The 23,912-nt window shown below is 39.1% G+C and overlaps 2 protein-coding genes across 3 annotated transcripts; one reads left to right on the forward strand and one right to left on the reverse strand.

The window, feature by feature from the left end:
* The first annotated feature begins 122 nt into the window (after positions 1 to 122).
* LOC136421752 (ras-related protein R-Ras2-like) lies at positions 123 to 12,098 on the forward strand. The gene is made up of 7 exons (XM_066409268.1): positions 123 to 412; positions 5,352 to 5,439; positions 5,598 to 5,620; positions 6,046 to 6,125; positions 6,761 to 6,869; positions 7,389 to 7,507; positions 8,046 to 12,098. The coding sequence occupies exons 1-7, from the start codon at positions 314 to 316 to the stop codon at positions 8,119 to 8,121; spliced, it is 594 nt and encodes a 197-aa protein (XP_066265365.1). The 5' UTR covers positions 123 to 313; the 3' UTR covers positions 8,122 to 12,098.
* A 651-nt stretch (positions 12,099 to 12,749) lies between these two features.
* Positions 12,750 to 23,761, reverse strand: LOC136421741 (inner centromere protein A-like). 2 transcript variants are annotated; one of them, XM_066409255.1, is made up of 16 exons: positions 23,628 to 23,761; positions 23,359 to 23,444; positions 22,789 to 22,909; positions 22,081 to 22,197; positions 19,959 to 21,669; positions 19,452 to 19,588; positions 19,212 to 19,308; positions 18,968 to 19,006; positions 18,391 to 18,525; positions 18,108 to 18,217; positions 16,477 to 16,720; positions 15,764 to 15,969; positions 15,210 to 15,351; positions 14,794 to 14,991; positions 14,198 to 14,348; positions 12,750 to 13,663 (listed from the first exon to the last, which is right to left on the reverse strand). In XM_066409255.1, exons 2-16 carry the CDS (start codon positions 23,399 to 23,401, stop codon positions 13,488 to 13,490), a joined length of 3,627 nt encoding a protein of 1,208 aa, XP_066265352.1. In that variant the 5' UTR covers positions 23,402 to 23,444; positions 23,628 to 23,761; the 3' UTR covers positions 12,750 to 13,487. The 2 variants fall into 2 exon arrangements, with proteins under 2 accessions (XP_066265352.1, XP_066265353.1); XM_066409256.1 differs by lacking the exon at positions 18,968 to 19,006.
* Positions 23,762 to 23,912: the final 151 nt, after the last annotated feature.

Here is a 23,912-nt window from a genome sequence, read left to right on the forward strand (position 1 = left end):
CTCGCACCCTCCTGCAAAAGGGATTTCCAACTGCTGAAATGCACTACTAGCTTTTCTGATGACGTCACGTCATATTTGCATGTCTAATAAGGGCGGCGGCCATGTTGGATTCCCATGCACGCTGAGTTTAACCACCCAGGGCAGCAAGCAGTTGTAGACATTGTAAATTTTGCAGGAAGGATACAGCAAACTGCAATCCAGCAGCACCGTGGTCTAGCCTGCCAGACTGGCTCAAAAAGTCTGCGGGAGTTGAACCGATTCATGCAAGTTGGAATCAAATTCTCGACAAAGTAGGCAGCTTTCAGGCAGGAATATGTCGAGAGAAGGGGGAAACCTCAGCCAGAACTACAAGTTGGTGGTCGTCGGCGGTGGAGGTGTCGGAAAAAGTGCCCTTACCATTCAATTCATCCAGGTTTGTGCTCTAACTTTCAGAGTTTCTGTCCAACTTGTGCTTGCAAAAAATAATAGTTTTTGCGAGTCGAATACAACTGTTGTTTACCGTTACAAATATCGTAACTTCTGTAATGCAAGGCTAAAGGTTCACAAATCGTACGTTCGTGTGTTGAAGCCAGGGTCTGAATATTTCACATACTAATCTCCTTCCAAATCTTGTCTTGAAGTAGTGTTCTGTCAAAATTCTTGTCTAAGATCGGGGTTTCCGAAGATACCGAGTCTTGGGTATGAATAACTTCCTGTAACATCTTAGGACATTTCCACGTCTTGGTATGTTGGGTGGAGGGGAGGGGGGTATGGTTATAGTTCTCATCTGACAAGTAGAAACCTTCAAGCAGCCAATCAACATCAATTATGAGGTTTGAAAGGTAACTGCACTACACAATTTTATTTAGTAACAACGTGCATGTTATAGGTTAGTAATAATAAGGGGTGTGGCGGTGGGGGGGGCACATATGGCATAAAAGAAAATATCATCCTTATGGAATTTGAAGATGTATATCATTTTGTGTCTCTGTTACTGAAAAATATGCAAATGTTTTCTGTCACTTCTCAATTTTTTATTGTTCGCGCAAAATTTATTTTGAAATGTGGCCATGTTTGAGTTGAAAGGAGGTTGTTGACAAATATTTTTGGGAAGCAGAACATTTCGAAAAGGTGTTTGGACTTAGGTGTATAAAAATACACGTACTACTTCCTGTCACTCAAACGTTGACCTTCCTGTCTTGTCTTGTCATGTCATGACCTTCCAAGTAAGACCCAGGAAGCCCATGAATTTGCATATTTGGAACAACAGCGGTTGTTGTTTGTTTGTCACCTTGTTTACTTGGGGAGGGGTGGGCTTCTCGTAGTGAGGCCACACATGATACGAATGTTGAATACCGTTTCTAAAAAATTATTAAATTTGAAACGCAATTTTTGTAACCATCTAAGTAAGTCCTAAGATGCCCATTGAAATTGAAGTATTCAAAACAACAGTTACTCGAAAATTAGTTGTTTATATTCGTTTAGTAGTGGATATTTTGTACTGGAAGCACAAACAAGAATGTGGATTTTCTAAAAATGATTCAGTTTATAATAAAGTGTCGGTGGGACATTATTCATAGGAAACCCGTTAAAATTTAGCTATTCAGAACAACCTACCAGTAGTTGTTTGTTTGTATTTGTTACATTGTTTACTCAAAGCATCGAGTAGAAATCTAGTCGTGAAATCACAAACAAGAATGTGTAAGATCTAAAAAATGATTCCATTTATACATGTAATACAGTGTCTGTTGGCTGGACCATTGAAGTAAGTCGCAGGAATTCAATTAAAATTGAGCTACAGTATTGAGAAAAACCCACTGTACTATAGCTACAAGTAGTAGTTGTTTGTATTTGTTAAATTGTTCCTGTTACTTTGCCTGGTAGTGGAATCACAAACAAGAATGTGGAATATCCTGGACTTGATGGAATTGTTAATGCAGTGGAACATGTGGGTGGGCCGTGGAATGTTAGGAATGGGAGGAATAAAATCTGCATATCAAGACTATCAGTCACTCACTGATGAATCATAGGTGGCTGTCTGGCTGTGGGGAGCCTGGTAGCCATCCCATCTGGAGGTGCCCGCCCACCCAGTTCGATTAGCGCACGCTGTGGAATTATTTTGGCGTTGGTTTTAACTACTTTGCTCTCAGTAACTAGACAGTCTGACAGAAAAAATAGGCTGTCAGAAAAAGGATATGCTTCTTAGGGCTTGGGCTGGTAAAACCCCCTTAGCTGGCCTGTGGAGAACAGTTACCAGGCTACATGTACTATGATGTAGGATGTGGGCAGATTGCATCCTTTCAGACAAATTCTCTCAGGGCTAAAAATCTTTTTTTTTGCAACACCTCAGGGGTGGAGCCTGGTTTATTTCTCTTATTTGTAACATTGTAAATTTTATCTACGGGTTTAAAAATCTATTCTAGTTTCAAAATCTAGGACCGAGATAAACATTGTTGTTTATGTTGTTGTTGTTGATTCAATGCGACCTACTTTAGCATTGTTTGAATTTGATTAATGTTAAACTTAAGACACAATCTGCTGAGTGGGTAGTCCTCAAACTTTTAGTTTTTACTATATTACATCACATGGACATTTCAAGATTTACAGTAACAGAAGAAAAAAGTTTGGAGGTATAATTGTCCAAAAGTGCAGAAACTGGAAAGAATCAACTTTCTCAGAAATGTCAACTTTGAACAAAATAACTGCTGCCAGTTATGCAATATGATGTGATTGTGACAATATCTAGCATATGTTATACTTGAAGCATACTCTGATCATACCAATGCAATGTTAATTTGATGTTTACACAAAGGTAGTCTAAACTTTCTTTCTGAGAAGAAGTATCGAGATCTTTACAAATATACTCATTTTAACATGCTGCTGTATTGGAATTTTGTGTATACCAAATTTTTGCAGGCTGAAAGAAAGCACTTGGAAAGTTTGTTAAAAGAAACATATAAAATTGTTGCTTTCTGTTCAACAGAAATGAACAATTTTATCTATGTATGCATTGAAATAATGCTAATATTCTATAAAACTGTCATTTGGATAGATGACGGTGCTTGCTACAAATCTTGGAGCATCAGATTTGAGCGATGAGAAATTTTACCGTAAATTCATCTACATTCGTGATGATTTTATTTCGCTGAAGCATGGAAAAGAGATTTGTTTCCCGTAGTTATAAATTCATGGTTCAAACAATTCTGTAGTACATAATATAGTCATGCAAGGGAGACATATTTATATTGTTATAAAATCATGGTGGACAGGTCAAAACAAAAATAAAACCACTGAAAAAGTTTCAAGACTTACAGACTTCACTTACTATACTATACAGTTTGCTATTGCCCAGTTAATTGCATAATACTTAATGTAGAATAGTTGATGTAAGTTTCAATATGGGTCATTAACTTATGTACACATTATGACAGGTTGTTGTGAAAACCCCACCCAATGTTTTATTTTAATAAAGACATGTCCAAACAGAGCAATTACATGTAATTCTATCAAGTAGTCGGCCAACTGCTAATCAATCAATCTAGCTATCAGCCAATCCAGCTGTCAATCAAAAGGTCAAACGTTTATTTGTGCGACCATTGTTCAAGGCGTTAAGTATGCCCATCATCTTAACAGTGATTTTTACAGTGATTTTTGCTTTCTTGAATCAAAGCACATTCTACATTTGACCTGGATATTTTGAATCTTGAAATTTTTGTGGTGATTTTATTTTCGTTGTGACCTCTCCACAGCGAATTGATGATGTTACAAACATGTGTTTCCAATGTTCCAATTCTACAGACTTATTTCAATGGTGAAGAACCTTGAAATAAAACATGTTTCCCTCATAGTCAGACTAGGTGAAACAGGTGAAATTGTTTTATTTTTGATACATGTGTACATCCAAGCCGCAGTAATAATGATACTATTACTATTTTACCATATTGCAGGTAGGATTTTCAATATGATTTTGCATTACAATTTATAAATTGCAGTTATTATTGATAATGATTCTTAGTCCAGGTTTTTCACGTAGACCCCCCCATCCACAACTAACCTTTGACCTTACCTTGACTCCTCAGTCAGAAATGTGTGACATATTTCCTTCCCCATGTTGGGAATTCACCACATAACTGGTGTGTTACAATAACATGTAAGGCATAACAACCATAAAATTTACGTGCCCAAGCCATATCAACTCTCCAGACATCAGACAGATAGTGTTCCTCATATAATAGCTCAATTCTGCCAACTCTCACATGTTCCAAGATACTTGTATGTCTAAAGATATTACTGTAACCCCAGAATAGAATACTGTAGATTTTGAAATGTTTGCGGTGGTTTTATTTTCCTGGTTTTCCACCACAGATACGTGACTTCGGTCTTATGTATGTTTCAAATGCATTACTACAGTACTGTAATGTGTATTACTGTTTCAGTCTCGAAGTTAAAACATGTACATGTAGCAAAGGCTCTTTTCCCCGCCTACCACGAAATGGAGCCCCTGCAAAAATAAATGAATTTACAGTATGCTGTTTGTAGCTTGCTAGTACTGGGCAAGGTTAGCTTTTAACCTTCAGAATTCTTCAAAATAACATTTTAGCCAATACAAATTTGGTGCGAATTGCCAAAAGGCTAAATTGTTGTAGAAGGTTAAATTGTTCAATTATTGCAGCTTTGCTGAATATTTCTTTGGAAATGTATGGCGATTGCATTTTATGAGTGTAGAATATTATGCAGAATAAAAAGAACAGACGTGGTAGGACTGTATTGCAATTTTGAAATTTATTGTTTGATCTTTAAAAAATCATGTAATTGGATATACAAGTAGTATATATAACCATGTTTAATTTAACACAGACATCTAGTACTAGTGGTACACCCCGACCAATCGAGTTCCGTGAATCGCATTGAAAATCAGTTTCGTATCAGCCATTTTCCGACAAATCTCTTTCTAGCTTGCGTTAACGACTACATCTGACCAAACAAACTCGCCAGTGAGATGGTGGAAGGTGTCAGCTTCCGAAAGACGTTTTCAGATTGACAATTTTGGCACTTTGGAAGTACATGTAATTGAATCCGCCAGCGATTTAACTTCTAGTTTCTACTACTTTTCTTTAAACGTTAAATCGCAGGCGGAAGTAGTCGTTAATGCAAGTTAGAAAGCGATTTGTCGGGAAATGGCTGATACGAATCTGAGTTTCAATGCGATTCACGTGATATGATTGGTCGGGGTGCAAATTACTTGCAGGCCCTCTTTGATTTGTCTGTATATCCAAGAAATCTTTTTTATGTCATGATTAATTCCAAGCATTGAAGTTGTTACTATCAGGCTTTCACAAGTTTCAATGCAAAATTGTTTTAATCTTTTTCAGTCATACTTTGTGACAGATTATGACCCAACAATAGAAGACTCCTACACGAAGCAGTGTGTTATAGATGACGAGGTGGCCAGATTAGACAGTAAGTTTACTGCTTTGCTTTTCCACGTTTAAGATTATTATAAAGTTTATAAATATAATTTTTTTGTTTATCAGAGTTGAAATACCATTCATTCATTGTCTGTATGTAAACATTGTTTTCTTCTGTGTCTTACTTTTTTGTTTATTTATTTTTTTCAGTTCTGGACACAGCAGGACAAGAGGTATGTTGGATTATTTATGATATTCATAAAATCTTGTTGTGAGGTTTGATTCATACTACATAATGACCTGTCTGTCTGTAGGAATTCAGTGCCATGAGGGAACAGTACATGAGGGGGTGTGTGTTGTCAGGTTTGATTTATAGTGAACTGTTTGTCTAGGAATTCAGTACCACAAGGGAACTGCACATTTAGAAGGGGGGGGTGTTGTTGTCATTTTTGATTTATAGTGACCTGTCTGTCTGTAGGAATTCAGTGGGGGGTTTTGTTTTAGGTTTGGTTTATTGGGGAGTTGAGTTGTTGTCATGTCTGATTTATACTGATCTGTCTGTCTGTAGGAATTCAGTGGGGGGTGTTGTTTTAGGTTTGGTTTATTGGGGAGTTGAGTTGTTGTCATGTCTGATTTATACTGATCTGTCTGTCTGTAGGAATTCAGTGCCATGAGGGAACAGTACATGAGGACAGGAGAAGGATTCGTACTGGTCTTCTCTGTAACAGATAGAGGAAGGTAAGTTTGACTAAACACAAATTTTTATTTTTTGCTTTATACCATATGCTATGTTTCAAGCTAGAATGAATTTTTACCGAAGAATGTATGTGTATCAGTCTTGGGAATCTGTTTGAAGGCTGATTTTGACTCTGTAACTTTTTGATATGAAATGTATTATTATTGATATGTTCTAACTCTTATGTAAACCAAACAGTGTTTGAAGCTGAATAAAAATACTCTTTTTTACACAAGCAAGAGATTTATTCCCCTGACGTTTCCATGACCATCTGTCATCTTCTTCAAGGCAATTCTGACAATACTGACAATTCAAGTGTTTGAAGCTGTATGGAGTTCAATGTAATGGTAGCCACTTTGGACTATAAGGGATTGCATTCATCATTTCGAATGGTGATGTAAAGCCAGTGTCCGGTATATGAAAGGCTTCAGGCGTTAGCCTTAAATGGTCAACCTCTGCACTTAAAAAAAACATGACCTATCGAGAAGTGTAGGGGGGACCCAGTGTACTTGTCGGAAATGCTAGCCGTAGCAAAGCCACATTGCACTTCTACTACTTGAAAAAGTATCATGCTTCACCTCAGTCGAGGATGACCTTTTATCTTTACTTCTATCAATTCACTTTCTTTTCCCCCCAGTTTCGATGAAGTGTACAAGTTTCACCGTCAAATCCTGAGGGTGAAAGACAGAGACGAGTTCCCCATGTTACTGGTGGGCAACAAGGCAGATCTGGATCAACAGAGAGTGGTGAGTGACTGTCCATCACAATTACTAGTGCAGTAGTAGTTCAACCAATGGGAGAATGGCAATTAGTGGTTTGACCAAAGAGAGAGTGGCTGCATTGGGCAACAAGCTTCAGATCTGGATCAGCAGAGAGTGGTGAGTGAAATACATGTACTATGGCTATGAGCATGATATTATGATAGACCATCCTGCTTGTCAAAGTTGAAACACAATTATCAGTTCAACCAATGAGAGTGGCCACATGTCCTGTTCTAGTTGGATTTGCTGACCTGCAGTCTGACCAATCAGAATCAGTGATACAGACATAAGTTGAGGTTGCCAATCAAATAGGAAGACACACACAATTAGAATTGTAATATGTGTTCGATAACCATGGATATGTTGTTTAAAGAATGGGCATTACATACTTTTTTTCCTATACTTGCTACCACATTGTACTAACTAGCTGTCTGTTGATCAAGTTGTTAATTAGATTACTATCTAGCAATATGCTAACCAGGTTATTGACTGTGTGTTAACCAGGTTTCTCAAGAAGAAGGTCAGGAGCTGGCCAGGCAGCTGAGGGTGGGATATCTGGAGGCCAGCGCCAAGACCCGCTTGAACGTAGACCAAGCATTCCACGAACTTGTTAGAATAGTCAGGTAAGCTTTTCTCCAGGTCTATAGTAGTTTCAGTTTGTTTCTTTGTATCGCATGACAGGTAAACCACTAGTAAGTTGCAATTAAAAATGCAGCAGCAATTACATTTTCTGAGAGCCCTTTTTGAGGGTCTGCATGCATGCCTTTTTCCGTAAGGCATAGCAATGGTGGCCCACTCTAATTCAATATGAAGTGTTGTCAAGCGTACTTGTGAAGCGTACTTGTACACTTTGATTCTACGTTGCACGTAAGTTGTTTTTTAAGTTAATTCCTTGTAAAGACGATTTTGAAAATTTTTTTGTATCGGTTTGTCAGACTTCGATTCCCCCAAAGTCTCAACAGAGTGTCTGGTTGTGTCGGTGTTCGCAGCATAGTTTTAGCAATTGAGATACCCGAATCGAGCAAAGTGCGTACTGGCCATCCTGAATGTACAGTTTTGCGTTGCCAGCCTCCTAAATTTTTCAGTAAGTGTCGCCAGTACTCCCAATGCAGACCCTCTTTTTTGAGTGGAACATCCTTTAACGAACATCTTGTTCCATAGGAAATTCCGTGCAGAGGAGTGTCCACCTGTAGATGAAACCAAGCAGAAGAAAAAGAGGAAATGTACCATCTTGTGAGACACAATGAACGGGCACCTAGCCACGTTCACAACCTATAAGTACATAGTGTATCAATAAAAGAAACAATCTGACTTTTTAAAAATATGCAGATATTATGTCGCTAACATCAGGAAAAAAACCTTTTAACTAATCGTAAGAGAATAGCTAGGGACAGTAGATGGTTATAGCCATTTTAATAAATATCTTTTAGATTTTTAAAAAGTTATTGGAAAAAGCAAAGCAGCCTGTTAATCACCTAAAGTTGCCATTCAAACTTGTGTGGCAAAAAATATGTGTAAACATACGCAATGGTATAACTTCTAATTGTAAAGTTATGTGTATTATGATACTGTTCTGGTTTTGGTATATATGCAGCCTACAGATTGATATTAAGTATTTTCAGGTCTGAGATTTTTGCATTCGAAAGATTTTTGATCTTCAAACACTGATTACTGATTTTACATGTTAATCCTAACATTGATAATCTTTGTCACACAAAGGTTTTGCTCCTTGATAGAGTTTACATGTATATACATATTCCTTATCATCAGTTGACAATTACTGTAAATCTTGAAACGTTTGGCGTGGTTTTATTTTTGTGGTAACCTCACCACCACAAATTCATGACACTGCGAATACGCGTTTTCAATGTATTCCAACTGTGCTACAGAATTGTTTAAACATCGAATCAAAACATTGGACAAAACCTCCTTTACTGTCCTACCATGAAATAAAACCACCGCAAAAGTAAATGACTTTACAGTAGGTTGGGAACAATCTTCCCTCAGTTTGTATTGCACTGTCTAGGTCCTCAAATTCTACGCTTGTGTCACACCCTAAACTGTCATTGAAGGTCAAAAACAGGTGAGGGTAAGCAATCCATTTTAATGAAAAGAATCAAACGTAATGTTTCAAGCTGTGAAAAAAAACACTGTTTCTTCTAAAGTCCATTAGAAATTTAGTGTAGAAAGAGTCTAATATCTCTACATTGGGACTGTAAAAGGATACTGTAAAAAAAGGGAAGCTTCCCTTTCAATTACATTAAAAAACTCAACAGCATCCTATAGCAAATTAAAATGTTGGTCTTCCAACATTGTACATGTGTCATTGAAATTTTGTTGCTGTTTTCCTAAAGTGCCCAGTGGTATGAAAGTAGTTCTAATAGTGGCAGAATCAGTGAAACTGAACATAATTATTTTAGACAATGATGTTTTGCAAATAGAAGCAGTAGAATTCTAGATTATCTAAAATGATCAATTGACTGTATTTGCCTTATTTCCAACAAACAAGACCTTATCAAAAGGTTGGGACTGCCTATTAATTATGTACACTTAGAGGTAGATTTTGCTGTTTGGGGAAAAATTTCAATGACAACAAGTCTTTCTCAGTCCTACATGTACATGTATACACACATGCACAAAATTAAAAACGGTACATAAGATTCTGTCAAATAGTATTTAATTTTTTTCAATCGTGTCAACACTAAATGTGCAAAAGCTGGTATACTATGCGTGTACATGCATCTCAAGTCATTATTCGTCATAATGTCCAATTCAACATTTTGTAGTTTTATTTTGTTTTATTTTGTGATCATCAGCTAATGTAGTGAGTGCAAAACTGCAGCGGTATTCAGATATGCAAATAATACAATAAGCTAGTTCAATGTTTGAAGTGCACATGTGCAGTGAGATGTGTTGTGGGTAATAGGTCAAAGTTGAAAACCCATTGGCAATACATGTAACCAGAGGCCTTCAACTTTGACATTTGCACACAATGCAGTACACTGCTCATGTGCACTACAAACAGTGAACTAGTGTATTCTATATATAACATGAGAAGGACATTCAATAATCTTTGTTTTATTCATTATGCTGTTGGAGCAAGCTAGGAGCTTTTGAAAATGGCTTCCCATGTGCAAAGAAACTGCATTGTGCGCTATTATGGAAATGTGGAAAATGTTTATTGGGTCTGCTTTGATAGACCTGTATTTTCAAGGCGTGCCACTCTATCCAGACAAAATTTCACCTCTGTATTATTTAAATCAGTGATAACCAATGCTCAAATGTTCATGTATATGTAAAATCAAGACCCTAAATAAGAAGTACACTTGTTACAAAGTACATGTAGCAGCAAAGATTTCTTTATCAATTGTGCCTACAGTTTTCAAGTAAGATAGAATGTGTACAAGCCATGTATAGAGGAATGCCTTTTAATGTGTTACTTACATTAGAAGAATGGCACAATAGACCAACAAAAAAGCAAACTGCTTGCAGCCATAACTTGTAAGAATTAATCTTGACATAATCTTTAATAGATTTGATTTAAAATCATGCCTGTATACTTTTAATTGGTGGAAACCTTGCATAAATATCCCTGCTGCAATATAACTACTGTTGTGTGGGCAGATTTTTTGGCAACTCCTTAGGGGTGGAGCTCTCTACCTCTCCCACTCTGACCTAGTGCATGCACTGCAGTTACAGTGCTAAACAGTAGTACAAATACTACAATAAGCTAGTTTATGGTTTGAAGTGAGCATGTGTATTGTCATGCAGTCATATGTTAAAGTTGAAGACCCCTGGCCATTTCTCTATATGTTGCCAAGGACCTTTAACTTTGACACATAATGTATTCCCCCCCGCTGCACATGCAAACTTCAAACTGTGAACTAGCTTATAACATGATTTCCCTTTTAAAGGCTGAGAATGTAAGACTAGTTGTAGTAAACAACTATGTACATGTATGTTTCTCTTAGTTGTGTATACGTTCTTTGTACAAACTGTTTTCCACTGTTATTCGAATAATCACTGTGATTATGTAGCACATGTTCTAACTCTCATCATGTTGTTTTTAGAGATGTCAGTGTTCAGTTATGTTTATAACTTCATGACAAGATACATGTATGTACACGTACTTAGCATGTTAAGTCAGTATGTTCAAAGATATTTGCAACATCGTGCTTGTATGGTTAACAGTGATACATGTATGTTTAGTAGATTTTTGAAAAACAAATTGTTGGTATATTTTACAATTACAAAATCAAATCACATGTTATTGGGACCTGCCCATTAGTAATGTCAATTTTCCACCTGACATCTGCTTGGAAATATCTGTGTTCCAATACATGTATTACGACAAACTTCATTGTCTGTATGAAGTTTTATATAGCAATGCTGTTTCCTATTTAACATGTCGCCATTTTCTGTTTAAATTCTTGCAAAAGATGCACTTTATTGATTTGTTAAGAAGATAGCAGATGTCACATGTACCTGTATCTTTGAACATAGTCTAACTGATTTACCATCTGTAGTGATACATGTATAAAGGCATGTAAGATATCATTTTACTTTCACAAGCCTATCTTCGCAAACCCAGTTTTATTGTAGTTATCTTTTTTCTGTTTTGCAATTTAAGGTTTATTTTGAGTTAAACGACTGTACTATAAGCTGGTTCACCTTTTGAACTGCTCATGTGCACTGTGATGCATTGTAGGTAATATGTCAAAGTTGAAGGCCCCTGAGACAAACAAAACATGTCTGGACGTACATGTATCAAGCATGGGCTAGACAAGAACTGTTTACAAGTTAGCGTTCCTTCACCTTTGACCTCTTGCCATGCACAGTTCAAACTTTGAACCGGCATATTAGCTACCCTGTCAAGTTGAACACCATGTACAATCTTATGTATTTTTCAATCGAACTTTAGTATCCCCCTTGCTAATTCGAGTGAGCTATTGGGGAAAATTAACACGTCTAGCAGTGATAGCAAATTTGGTCGCAAGAGGACCAAAAACGTTGCGGTAGCGCCTTTGTCTCAAGAGCAGTTTTGTACAGATGTGGCTAATTTTTTTAAGCAGTGAGCGCCACACTATGCAATGACGACAAAAATGACCCTGAAGCCTTGTACAGTGAACTAACCATAGGTAGCGATGGAAGGCAAGCTTGGCTTCGTAAAATTGTAACTTTGCAGTAAGAATAAAGAAACTCTTACTTTTTGTATTCGTCTGTGTGGTCTGGTCAGTGTTTAGCAGCTAGCTAATTTATTTAGATTTACCACATTTGTGGAATGATTGACATAACAGGTGACTATCACTTTTTCAAGATGTCAACCCGGAAACCAGAATATATAAGATTTGATCCATTAGCATGCACCCTTACTCTTTTCAACAAGTGTGGCTCTCCTCAAAGAAGGGACCTCCGGCTTTAAGTCCAATCTGAGAGGATGTCCCTAACCTAAGCTAGGTACTCTTTTTCATCAGAGTTGAGAGAGGAAATACTGGTAGGTGTAAAGTACCTTTCACAAAGGCACAACATTAGGGCTCCCGGGGATTTGAACCTTTACATTCCAAGTCAACAACCCTAACCACATTGCCACCCTAGATCATGTCTAGATCAATATCATAGAATCTAATGTATTAATTAAATGTGAGATATTGAAATAAGCCAAGACAGTCATACAAAACACAAAAGTAGTTTTTTCCAAGTTTATTACTATCTAGAAATGATAAAAACTGCAAATTTCTTTCTCAATGTGCATTGTCTTTCAACATATCTGAAGTTGAAAAACAAAACCCAATTCCCAGCATTGTTATTCCAACCCAAATTTCCCATGCATGTTTTTTTGCTCATTGAAAAAGATCCCAGCAAATCGACTTGTCATATGTACATCATCTATTCATGATATCAATGCTGATATAGTAAACTAAAACTTGAATAAGTTTGCACAACTGAAGAGGATTTTTCTGCTTTGTCTATATCAAATCTTAAAAGCATAAAATCTACGAGAATTTAAAAAAACTATACAGAATCTGATGTAAATGTAGTGTTTTTATGATAAAGTTACACTAAGCGTGTAATGCCTTCAAATATACATGTAGTTCTGCAATATGTAGACTCTTTGATTATTTCATAATTGCAAAAAGAGGATAAAACAAAATGTATAACTAAAAGACATCAAAACTAAAAAAAAAACAGTTTTCTCCCGTTTTCGTACTGTAAAAAAATGACATATTTTAAAGGAAGCTGAAATCTAAGAGAGATATGTTTCAGCTCACTTTGATAGCTGCTCTCTACAACTTAGCATACATGCAGTCTCACACTTCCAAATTTGCACAAAATCTAAAAATCTCATACTTGTATCCATTTATTTACAATTCTGACAAACTTTTAACAATGCAATCCAAAGCCTGCGTCTGACTTTGCTAACTGCTGCTAAAAGCACCAGTAAGATTAATTTCTGACCTATGAAAGATTTTAAAGTTAAAGACAGCAACCTTATGAAAGGACCGTCTTTTTTCCAAGTACATTTCCTCTACTATGGTATGAAGGGTTGTACTGTGACCACTTGCAATGGTCTCAAATATAAAGTAAAAATAAACGCATTCAAAATCATGACTTAAGTAGAGGGGAGTTCCACACTGCGGAGCTTGTACGCTTGTTGAAGCGCGATTTCTTCACGCCGAACACCTGGGTGAGATCCGGGGTGTCGATGATGTCTCCGAAGATGTTTTGGAGGTCGGGAGGGTTGTAGCACTGGTTGATGAGCTGAGCTTTCAACTGTGCACCTGTATTAGAAAGATGTAAAGAATTTTGTCAAACAAGAAAATGATACATCATAAAAAGAAGTCCCATAGTCTTTTTGAGGCTATAGGGCTAGGGGCAATGTATTGTTATCTACCGTGTCAAGGGAAAATTGGTATAGTATCCTTACTGTCTTTTACCTCCCCAACCAAAGCCAGGTACCCAATTCTAAACCTGGGTAGAGCGAGGAATGTCGTGTTAAGTGCCCAAAGAGCACAACATCGGTGCCATATCAGAAGATTACGAACCTCTGGGTTTTACGCAATACACCCAAACTGTTTGAGGCAATAAAGACATCAAATTAAAAATTGTCATAGTGGTAGATTTTCTTTGAAAGCTACCGTAAATTCATTTACTTTTGCGGGGGTATTATTTCACGTCAGGAGGAAAAAGGAGACATCTGCAGTGTTTCAAGTTCCAATCGCATATAGGTGCTGTTATGAATTCCTGGTGGACAGGTAACCACAAAATAAAACCACCGCGAAAGTTTAAAGATTTACAGTGTGTGTTAAACTTACCCTGCGCCCATTTGGGGATCTTTTTGCGCGGCTGGTCCTCGTCGTCCGTGGAGTCGTCGCTGTGGAGGTCCTCGATGTGGTAGTTCTCCTCGGTCGCCGCCTTGTACGTACGCTTCTGCTGCGGGGTCATGTCATAAGAGTTGGGGTTCCCCTGGAAGGCAAGGTCAATTGCTTAGATATTCATCACTTACGATGCATGTATATAAAATACAAACGATGCCACTAGAGACGGCAAACTTGACCCAGTGCCCTCTGGCAGAACATACAGAAACTGCACTACACTCTGGCAGAAACTGCATTTTACGTAGACATTTTTTCTCCTTGGAGACAGGCTAAGACCAATGTACATACGGCTGTCATCCACAGAACTTTCTTGGTGTGGCCTTACAGTAGTAAGACATAATGAGCAAGTTCATAGTTTGAAATGAGCATGCACGTGCGTGATGTAATATGTCAAAGTTGAAGGCCCCTAACAAAACATGATGATTAAGAATAGCCAGGAGCCTTCAACTATTACACACAAAACCACACTGTTCATGCCCACTTTAAACTGAGAACTAGCTTATTACAAGAACCTGTATGCTGGTTATACCCACCTCCTTGGAGAATGTGTTGTTGAGGTTTGGTTTGTGCAGACTGTTGTTCATGCTGGTGTTGGCTGCAGTGGTGCTGGTGTTCAGGGAGGAGTTCATGATGTGTGCTCGCTTCTTGGCCTCGGCCTCCTGAATCTCGCGCCGTTCACGTTCCTGTCGTTCACGCTCCTTCTGCATGATCTCCGCAAGTCGCTGGCGATCCTGAAAATATTTGACAAAATGCTTTATTTCAGTGTCCAATTATCACATTCATGTACACACAAAAAACACAGCAAAAATGTGCATTTGGCATTCTGTACTTTTTCAATGTTTAAAATCCAAAGAAAAACATTTTCCTAAAATGCTAAAAATCTATCAAAACACATTCATTTTCATACTAGATGCAAGATGCTAAGATGTTGGAATGGAAAGCTGCGCACCCTTTCTTTCTGCTTCTCGAACTCTTCCTTCTTCTGGCGCTCGGCCTCTTCCCGCGCTCTTTTTTCAGCCTCCTCGCGAGCCTTCCTCTCCGCTTCACGCTGCAGTTCTCTCTCTCGCTCACGTTCCTTACGCTCGCGCTCCCTAGTATGGAAGAAAACAAGTTTGAAGATCTCTTACCACTGTGGAATAACTAGAGTTTCTCATATGTCATCTTTAATTGTGCAAATAATGTTTTGATTAGAGTTGTAAGTGTTCATTGATCACTTCTTGTCACTCTACAGTGAACATGACAAGCCTATAGAAAATATGTAACTGCAAAAACACAAACAGGTAAAAAAAAAAAAAAAAACCATGAAATAAATGAAGTAGGTTCTTTCATTGACCCCATGACCTGGAATGTCTGTCAGCTGTCACCCACAAGACAAGAATGATAAACTACTATTTCTAGCATCTCTGACCTTAACTTCTTGTCACTCTGACATTTACTTTCATACATAACACAAACCAACACTGATAACAATACCTCCTGTTTCAACAACTAAAAAAAATTCACCTCTCTTCAGCTACACGTTGCCTCTCCCTTTCCTTCTCCTCCTCCTGTTGTTTTCGGAGTTCGATCTCGCGTTGTCGTTCCCTTTCCAGCTCCTGGCGCCGTTCTTCAGCCTGTCGGCGCAGTTCCTCCGCCCGCGTTGCTCTCTCCGCCTCCTCGTGTTCTTTCTTACGCAGGATGAGCTCCCGGTGGCGCCGTTGTTCTTCCTCCTGTAGAGCATGTTATAAGTCAGTAAGAATAGTGAACAATAAATTACTGTAAATGCATTCAAGTTTGCAGTGATTTAATTTCGTGGTAGAGAGAAGATGGAGTGAGTTTGCTGTAGCGCTACATGTACATGTATAAATACGGTACAGTAAAGGAAACATACTGTAGAGTTGGCAGACAGACTTACTAATCTAAGTATCAGAAAGGACACTACACGGTGTTGATGTGCAATCATTGATACAAGGGGTAATGTACAGTATGATGTATACAGTATAGTGCCTACAGGTTGCACTTAGACAAAGGGGTAGGTGGGCAGAAGACAAAAGAAAAATGTTCACTGTGGTTTTGAATTCGCCATGAAACAGTTACTGGGAAAACAGTGAACATAAAAAACAACAAAACACTGCGAACATTTCTGTGTTTACAGTATCTATAAAATGTAAATTTTTTTTGCCACATCTCAGGGGCTGAGCCTTTAGTTGTGAAGATACCAGTTCGTTTGTACTAACCTGTTCCCTCAGTTTCATTAGTCTGGCTTCCTCCTCCTGTTTCCTTCTAGCCTCGGTCTCAGCCCTCTTCATCAACTTCAGCTTCTTCTTAGCGGCGTCCTCCGCCAGACGTTCCTCCTTCATTTTCTCCGTCTCCGCCACGCGGTGGCTGTACTCCTTCTCGAGGCGAAGTTTCTTCTCCTTGTCCGCTTTCTCTCTCTGTTCCCGCAGCTTGGCAGCACGCATGGTTCTCTCTTCTCGTTTTCTGTTGGAGAAAGTGGGAATTAGTTTGGACATAAAGAAGTCAGAACTGTTAGGGTAAACGTTACTTCAGCATTTCTAAAATTTAAGATCGTGTCTTTTTTGTTTACGTGTGTGGCATGATTGTAGAGCACTGGGCTCAGAACCAATAGGTTCCAGGTTCGATACTTTGTTGTGCCCTTGGGAAAAGGCCCTTTACACGATATTCCTTCATGGTGTGCTGCCCAGACTCTCTTTGGCTAATATGTCAAAAGCGTGCCAAATCACACGTATTTGCAGGCCTCGAAATTAACCATGTCCCGTGTCCCGAGGACAGTAGAATTTGGGTTCGGGACAATTCAACTTACGTTTCGGGACTATTTCGGGACAAATCAGAAAATTCTGAGTCAGTCCCCGTCATGGAGGAACTCGATTTAGCGGAAGATTTTGCGGTAAAGATGTTCCCATTTCCATTGGGAAATGTTTATAAAATAGTTCCATCCGTAGTCAACCTGTTAAGTTGTGCCTAAAAACACCAAAAAAGCAATAAAAACTCCCGCGATTTCGGCCATTTGGCGAAGAATAGAAATAAACACCGGCCATCTTGAAATTTTTAGCGAACTCTCGCTAAATCTCGCAATAACACGCGAGAACGACACAACGCCCTCTAACGAGAATTTGTGAAACTGCAGTTTCAAATGTCGATAGAGGGCCGATATTGTCCGATAATATGATAGATTAAATCCAGCATCGTGCTTTATTCTTTCTTGGGGCGAAATTAAGTACTTCTTTGTTATTTTTGCCATATTAGAAATTTTACTAAATTAGAAAAAGGTATTGATTTCTTAAAAACTTGTATATTGTATGTTGGAATTCTTCACTGTTTGAGGGCTTTTGTGTTTACTTCTGACTGTATATAATTTTGCATGTATTATATTTTGCATGCAAAATGTTTGCCAACATGCAATTTTGTATGCAACTGAAAAATAATAAATATTTCTAACACACATATGCCATGGCTTGAGTTCAGGTTCAGACTTGAGTATAGGTTCTAAACTGAACATGAACCTCTGGAACTTAATCCAGAACCCCCACTAAGTTCACATCTTTGGCCCTGGTTGGGACACTTCGGGACACTTTCGGGACAGTTGAAATCCACTTTCGGGACGATTCAGGGACAATAGGGAAAAAAGTTAATTTCGAGGCCTGATTTGGTGCGCCAATGTGCCAACACCTGTACATCTGCCACTAACACAAATATTGTTTTTCAGTTGAAATTTTCTCTTTTACACTTTTTAAATCATTAAATAAAGTAAATTACTGTCAAGGACTAGATTATTGTCAAGGTCTTTAATTCTACAATGTATAACCAAAAATACAGGAGTCTTTATCGTTAGGAGACGTTAACAGACCTTTTTTGTTCTTCCATTTTCTGCTTCTTCTCCACCTCTCTCTTCTTGATGATTTCTGCCTCCCTTGTCTTCTTGGCAGCAAGTTTCAGTTTCATCTGCCTGGCTCTCTCCTGGTGACAGGAAATACAATGTAAATTGTAACTGCTTGCATGGTTTCAATGATGTTTATGAACCATATTGTTGAGAAGTTAAATCTTAGGTCTTTGTTGGTCACACAGCTAAAAGGGGTATTGCTTTTTGCCTGGTCTACTATTACTACTATTAGTTACTGAATGATTCTTACCTCTGAAGACAGTTGCTTGACGGGAGTGTTCCTCTTGATGAAGGAGGTGACAGTAGCGTTCAGGTTTCCTGGTGTCATGAGTGAGCTACTGCTGCTGGCCAGGAACGAGAACTGTTTGGGACGAGGACGAATAACCTGGAAAAAAGACCACACCGTTAGTTACTTATGAACATTTCCAGGTCGGGAATGCGCCAATCATGGCTGTCTATCAGACATCACAATTAGCAGCTCAGCCAATGATAGCATTGCAATTAGCGGTTTAACCAATGAGAGAGCAGCTGCATACCTATCAAATATAGTTACATTTTTAGCAGTTCAGCCAACGATAGCAAAACAATTAGCGTGTCGACCAATGAGAGAGTAGCTGCATGTCCATCAAACACATTTAAGTTACATATTTAGTTTGAATACACTTTGACAGAGGTGGGTGGGCTATGGGATCAGTCTATTAGTAAGAGTTTTAGGATAGTTAGAAAATTTCAAATTACAGAAAAGGGTTTCTTTACTTTTTAAGAGGTCAAAGTATAGCACAACAGTAAGGGGACACAATAGAGCTATTTTTTTAATTAAGGCTCACCCGTTGTTGCGATCTCAGAAGAGGTCCAGTGAATATTGCCTGTAGAGTGGGAGTTTTAATTAGCTACCTTTACTGTATGCATGCAATTAACACCAAGATGCAATTAACACCAAGACACAGTTCCCACAAAGAGACAGGGACTTAGAAATACACTGAGTTAAAGTTGAGTTACCACGAAGAGACAGGGTTAGAAATACAAAATGAACAAAAAATAGATCTGAGTTCATCTAGTTATTTTTCCTACCTTGCTCCGTGGGCACTTGGGAGATGGTGTCTTGTCCACGATGTCACTTTCTTCATCATCTTCCGTGGAGTTATCTTCTGATTTAGCCATGCTTGCGCTGGAGGACGATAGTTTAAAGATGAAGAAATACCAAAAATTCTTTAAAAAATGCTGTAACAAATCAATGAATGTTTAAAGTTAACTAGGAAATGCCTGATAGCCTAGATTTACAGTAGCGGTAGGATGCCTATAGACACTGACCTTGTTGCTTTGGGGCTGGCCTTAGAGCCCTGGCTGATTTCTAGGCTATCCCTGGATAGGTCAACGACCTCTGGTTCATCAGACTGGGACAGTTTGGATCTCTTCTTGGCTGGGGCGCTCTTTCCTCCGTCTGAGCTCTGTTGAAAAATATGACAAATTTTTTTTGACAACACAGAAAGAAAGACATCTTCATTCTTGCCCGTACTTGTATTTGCAAAACATTCAATAAATCATCATATAATTATATCTAGCAAAACTGAGGTATTGTTTTCAGTATGTGTGTTTGATACTAGTCTTGGTGTGTGTCCAAAGTTATAACATCCATGAAAACAGGCATTTTTTTGGTCTGTGTCTTTGTTTGTCCCGGTGTGGGTCTGCAATTATTTCCTCTGAAACAACAGAGGTAATGTTTTTGGTCTATTTGTGTTTTATTTGAATATTGTACAGTGACGGGTGTGAGGCAGAAAGAGAATATGAAGATATGAGACCTTTATTCTAACTACTTACGTCATCACTCCTTGAGGTCCTCTTCCGACTAGGAGGTCGTTCAATCTCCTCCACGGTTGAATCCTTCCCGCTGTCCGATGATGCTGATGACATGTGCGATGCGCGGGAACGCGAAGCCCGTGTGGACATGCGCCCTGCCGTCTCTGCCACATCTACTTTCTGGCGTGGAAGGACTGAAGATTTCCGCTTCATGGTTGCGGCTTTGCAGGACAGCCTAACCGACTGTCGCTTGGAACTCCGTCGGCTAGACCGCGTGGACCGTGTCGATCTGTTGCTCGTGTTTGAGATGTCGGACATGGCGGTCTCCTCTTCCAAGCTGTCTTGCTCGACAGAGACTTGCATCTCCTCTTCTGTGGCGGCTTCTTCAACGGGAGTGTCCGCTGTAGCAGCGCCCTCACTTTCCTTGCCTCCCATCCATTCTGCGATCTTACTCGCTGCGGCCGACACGAACTGCCTTGCCTTTGAGCGCGTGCTTTTCATTGGTTGTGCCTGCGGGGCGGGGCTTGCCACTAGCTGTGTCTTCGACTTTCGCTGCACCTTGCCCCCTGTTGGCTTAGTCAGTTGTTTCTGGGGCGTGTCGTCATCAGAAGAACTCACAGTTATCATTTCTTCATGCCTCTTAATGAGGTCCTTGACGAAGCCTGTACCGGGAGTGGCTGGTTTTACCGGAGATGATCGGACATCTGGGAAGAAGCGTGTCTTGCTAGGTTCTGTTTCCATCTCCTCAACATCTTCGCTTTCACTTGTGGGTTTGTCATCTTCCTCTGACATCTCGCTTTCTGTTGTTTCTTCAGATTTTTTGTCTGCTATCTTGATCTTGTTTGCTTGTCTCTTCTTTGCAGGCGACTTCCGAATGTCGGATTCAGATTCCGATCCTTTCTGAGGTCTCGTTTTGGTACGTGTGGACCTGGTTGTTGTAGCGGTTTCTTCGCTTTCAGTGTCGGTACTGCTTTTGCCAGAGGCCATGGCTGTGTCGGACTCTGATTCCGATTTCTTTTGCAGTCTAGTTTTGGTACGAGTCGACCTAGTTGTAGTCGCAGTTTCTTCGCCTTCGGTGTCACTTTTTCCGGATACCATCGCTGCGTCGGACTCAATTTCTGGTTTCTTTTGTTGTCTGGTTTTAGTGCACGTGGACCTGGTTGCTGTAGCTGTTTCTTCGCCGTCGGTATCACTTTTGCCGGATGCCATCGCTGTGTCGGACTCTGGTTCTGATTCCTTTTGTAGTCTGGTTTTGGTGCGCGTGGACCTATTGGTTGTGGTGGTTTCTTTGCTCTCTGTATCCGTCCCACTTTTACCGGATGCCTTTGCTGCGTCAGATTCTGGCTCAGACGCTTTCTTGGCTCTTTTGGCCCGTGGCATACGCTCCGTCGTTTCTTCACCCTCGGTATCTGTACCAGTGCTGTTTTGCGCAACGTTTCTCTGCCTTGATGCACGGGTCGCTCTGGTTGGTCGGATCACCGTCACCTCCGCTTCTGAATCGGACTCCGTGGTAGCTCCTCCCCGAGTACGAGTAGACCGCGAGGTCCTTGGGGGAGCCGGCTGGGCGAAGCTCACCGATTGGCTGGCAGACGTAGGGGGCGGAGTTTTGCAGTCTTCCACCTTCTGTGTGGGGATGTTCAGAGTCGCCTTGAGCAGTTCTGTCTCAGAGATGGCCTTGAGCTCGTGGGCGTTGGATCGCCGCATGGCCCTACTCCTCCTGGATGTAGAACTCCTGGACAAAGAGACAAACATTTTAAGTATTCCATATGATAGTACATTCATGTACTAGTAGACCATGGTATTTCAAAGCTTTTAAAGGTTATATTGTAACAAACTTGATGCACATCAAGGTTTGAGAGAGACCCAAAGTATCATTTTGTTCCAGCGAGTTTTAAAAAAAGCGGTACTGTATTATAACTTGTATACCTTTCATTTCAATGTCATCGACTAACAAACAAGGACTAAGATCTAGAAACTACTTTGACCTTCATCCTGATTAGGTAGCTGTTTGGCACCAACTTTTGTCAGACTCAGTGTTGTGGTTTAACCTTCTCCCTGCTGCCTAACCCTTTAAACAATTCACATTTGGCACCAAGACCTGCTATTTCACCAGAGAGAAAGTTCAATCAGGTTTTCACATTACCTCCTTTTAGCGGCAGGCTCCACATTTTCCTCTTCCTCCTCTACCTCAGGTAGTTTCCGGATGCGTCTTCTACGGTTCTTAGCTGACGGTGTCTTGGGCAGCAACTCTGGTTCTTTCCTATTGGATGAAAATATACCACATTAAAGAAATGTTTTTTTCCATATGGAGTCTGGACAGATGTTTTCTGTAGATTTTGAGACAAGTTTAAAAGCTTCCACATGTTTTTCAAAAGCCATTCTACATATGCATGTACAGTTGTATCTAGATTTTAATGGGCAGAAAGAATACTACAAAGATAGATCACTACTAGGAAATTATATAGCAACTCAGCTTCACTGATGAGTGACTGTTTTATGTGCATTTGTATCATATTCTTAATGTAAGTCAAGTACACATACAGTATCAGTCAAAAATTGTCATTCCCATTACCCGTATTTGATTTGGACCTGTATTGTATCTATTTGAAATAATTTCTATGTTGCTGCACTGGTACGCAGCACTAAATTATTCTAACGCACCTGGCATGTTCAGACACGTTCTAACAGGGATGGTAAATGGCATAATCCCCCATTGTGATGTAAAGTTTGTAGCCTTTGTTCATTTTTTGGTCTGTTGGAGCAAGGACATTATAATGTCCTTGGTTGGAGTGTCAACTTGTCTTTAAGTTGAACTCTTGTTCATTTATTTGAATAGGTACATCTTACTGACCTGGAGAAAGACTTCTTGGCGACCTCCAGAACTTCGTTCAGCCATGTCATGTGCTCGTCTTCAAACGTCCTGTTGAACTCCGTAAGTTGTGATGTCATGAAGTTGTGCAGGCGGAATCCAACTGGAAACGAACAAAACAGTTTGAATGAATTCAATTTGCATCAAATAACAACAGTTACAACAGTCAAATCTATATAGATTCAGTATCTTTTCATGGGCTATTCTAAAAACATTATTTGACCTGTAATGTAAATCCAAGGCATAATATAGACAACTATTCGTATTCTTATTTCTACTACATAATTTTTCAAATTGAAAATCAGACACAAATTATTTTGAGTCCAAATTATTTACCTTGCCCAACCCCACCCATATGCATGTTTTTACTATTTTTAGACAGGTTTGAATCTAAACTATCAGTTACAGTAACACGTCAATCAGCATGTTTTGTCAATTTTCTTGTTTCTATAGTAGTATCTTTGTATGATTATAAAAGGACTGAAAAAAACATTAGGAAATCATAGTCATACAACTAAATTATATAGATATCTATCCAAATATTATACTTACGTGTGTTTGTCAGCACAGTGCTGGTGCTAGGTTCTCTCGGCATGATGACGGTTATTTTTCTCCTCTTCTCCACTCGAAAATAAAATCTAGAAAGACAAAACATTGCGTGCAAAAAAATTATTGACGACAGTTAGACTTTCAAAACATCGGTTTGTGCCACATGCACGAGCCTAAAAATTTCCCTTGCAAAAAACGAAACAATACGCTGTTAAAACTATCGTTTCTGGACGTCTGCAATATTCTAATGTAAAGAAATAAGTGTTACGTACCTAGTTCATGTAAAATTGTAGAAAAACCGATGCCTCCGAGCCGGCAAAGGTAAAATATTACTCCTGTTCCTCTCCGACAACAACCTTCTTGTGTTGGAACTCCAGAAAAATGGTGTCTTCCGTTAGTTCCCGGATTTCAAATTTCGTGTCATCCAAGTGACCAATCAGAGCGTAGTATTTCCGGCGTGACCTTTTCGTAAATTTTCAAAACTATCAGAAACGTCTATATATGTTTATATTTCTATCTATTTGGATATATCTTAGATATAGACAGATTTTATGTGT

This window comes from Branchiostoma lanceolatum, chromosome 16 (genome assembly GCF_035083965.1).
Source record: "Branchiostoma lanceolatum isolate klBraLanc5 chromosome 16, klBraLanc5.hap2, whole genome shotgun sequence".
In the NCBI taxonomy this organism is placed as follows: domain Eukaryota; kingdom Metazoa; phylum Chordata; class Leptocardii; order Amphioxiformes; family Branchiostomatidae; genus Branchiostoma; species Branchiostoma lanceolatum.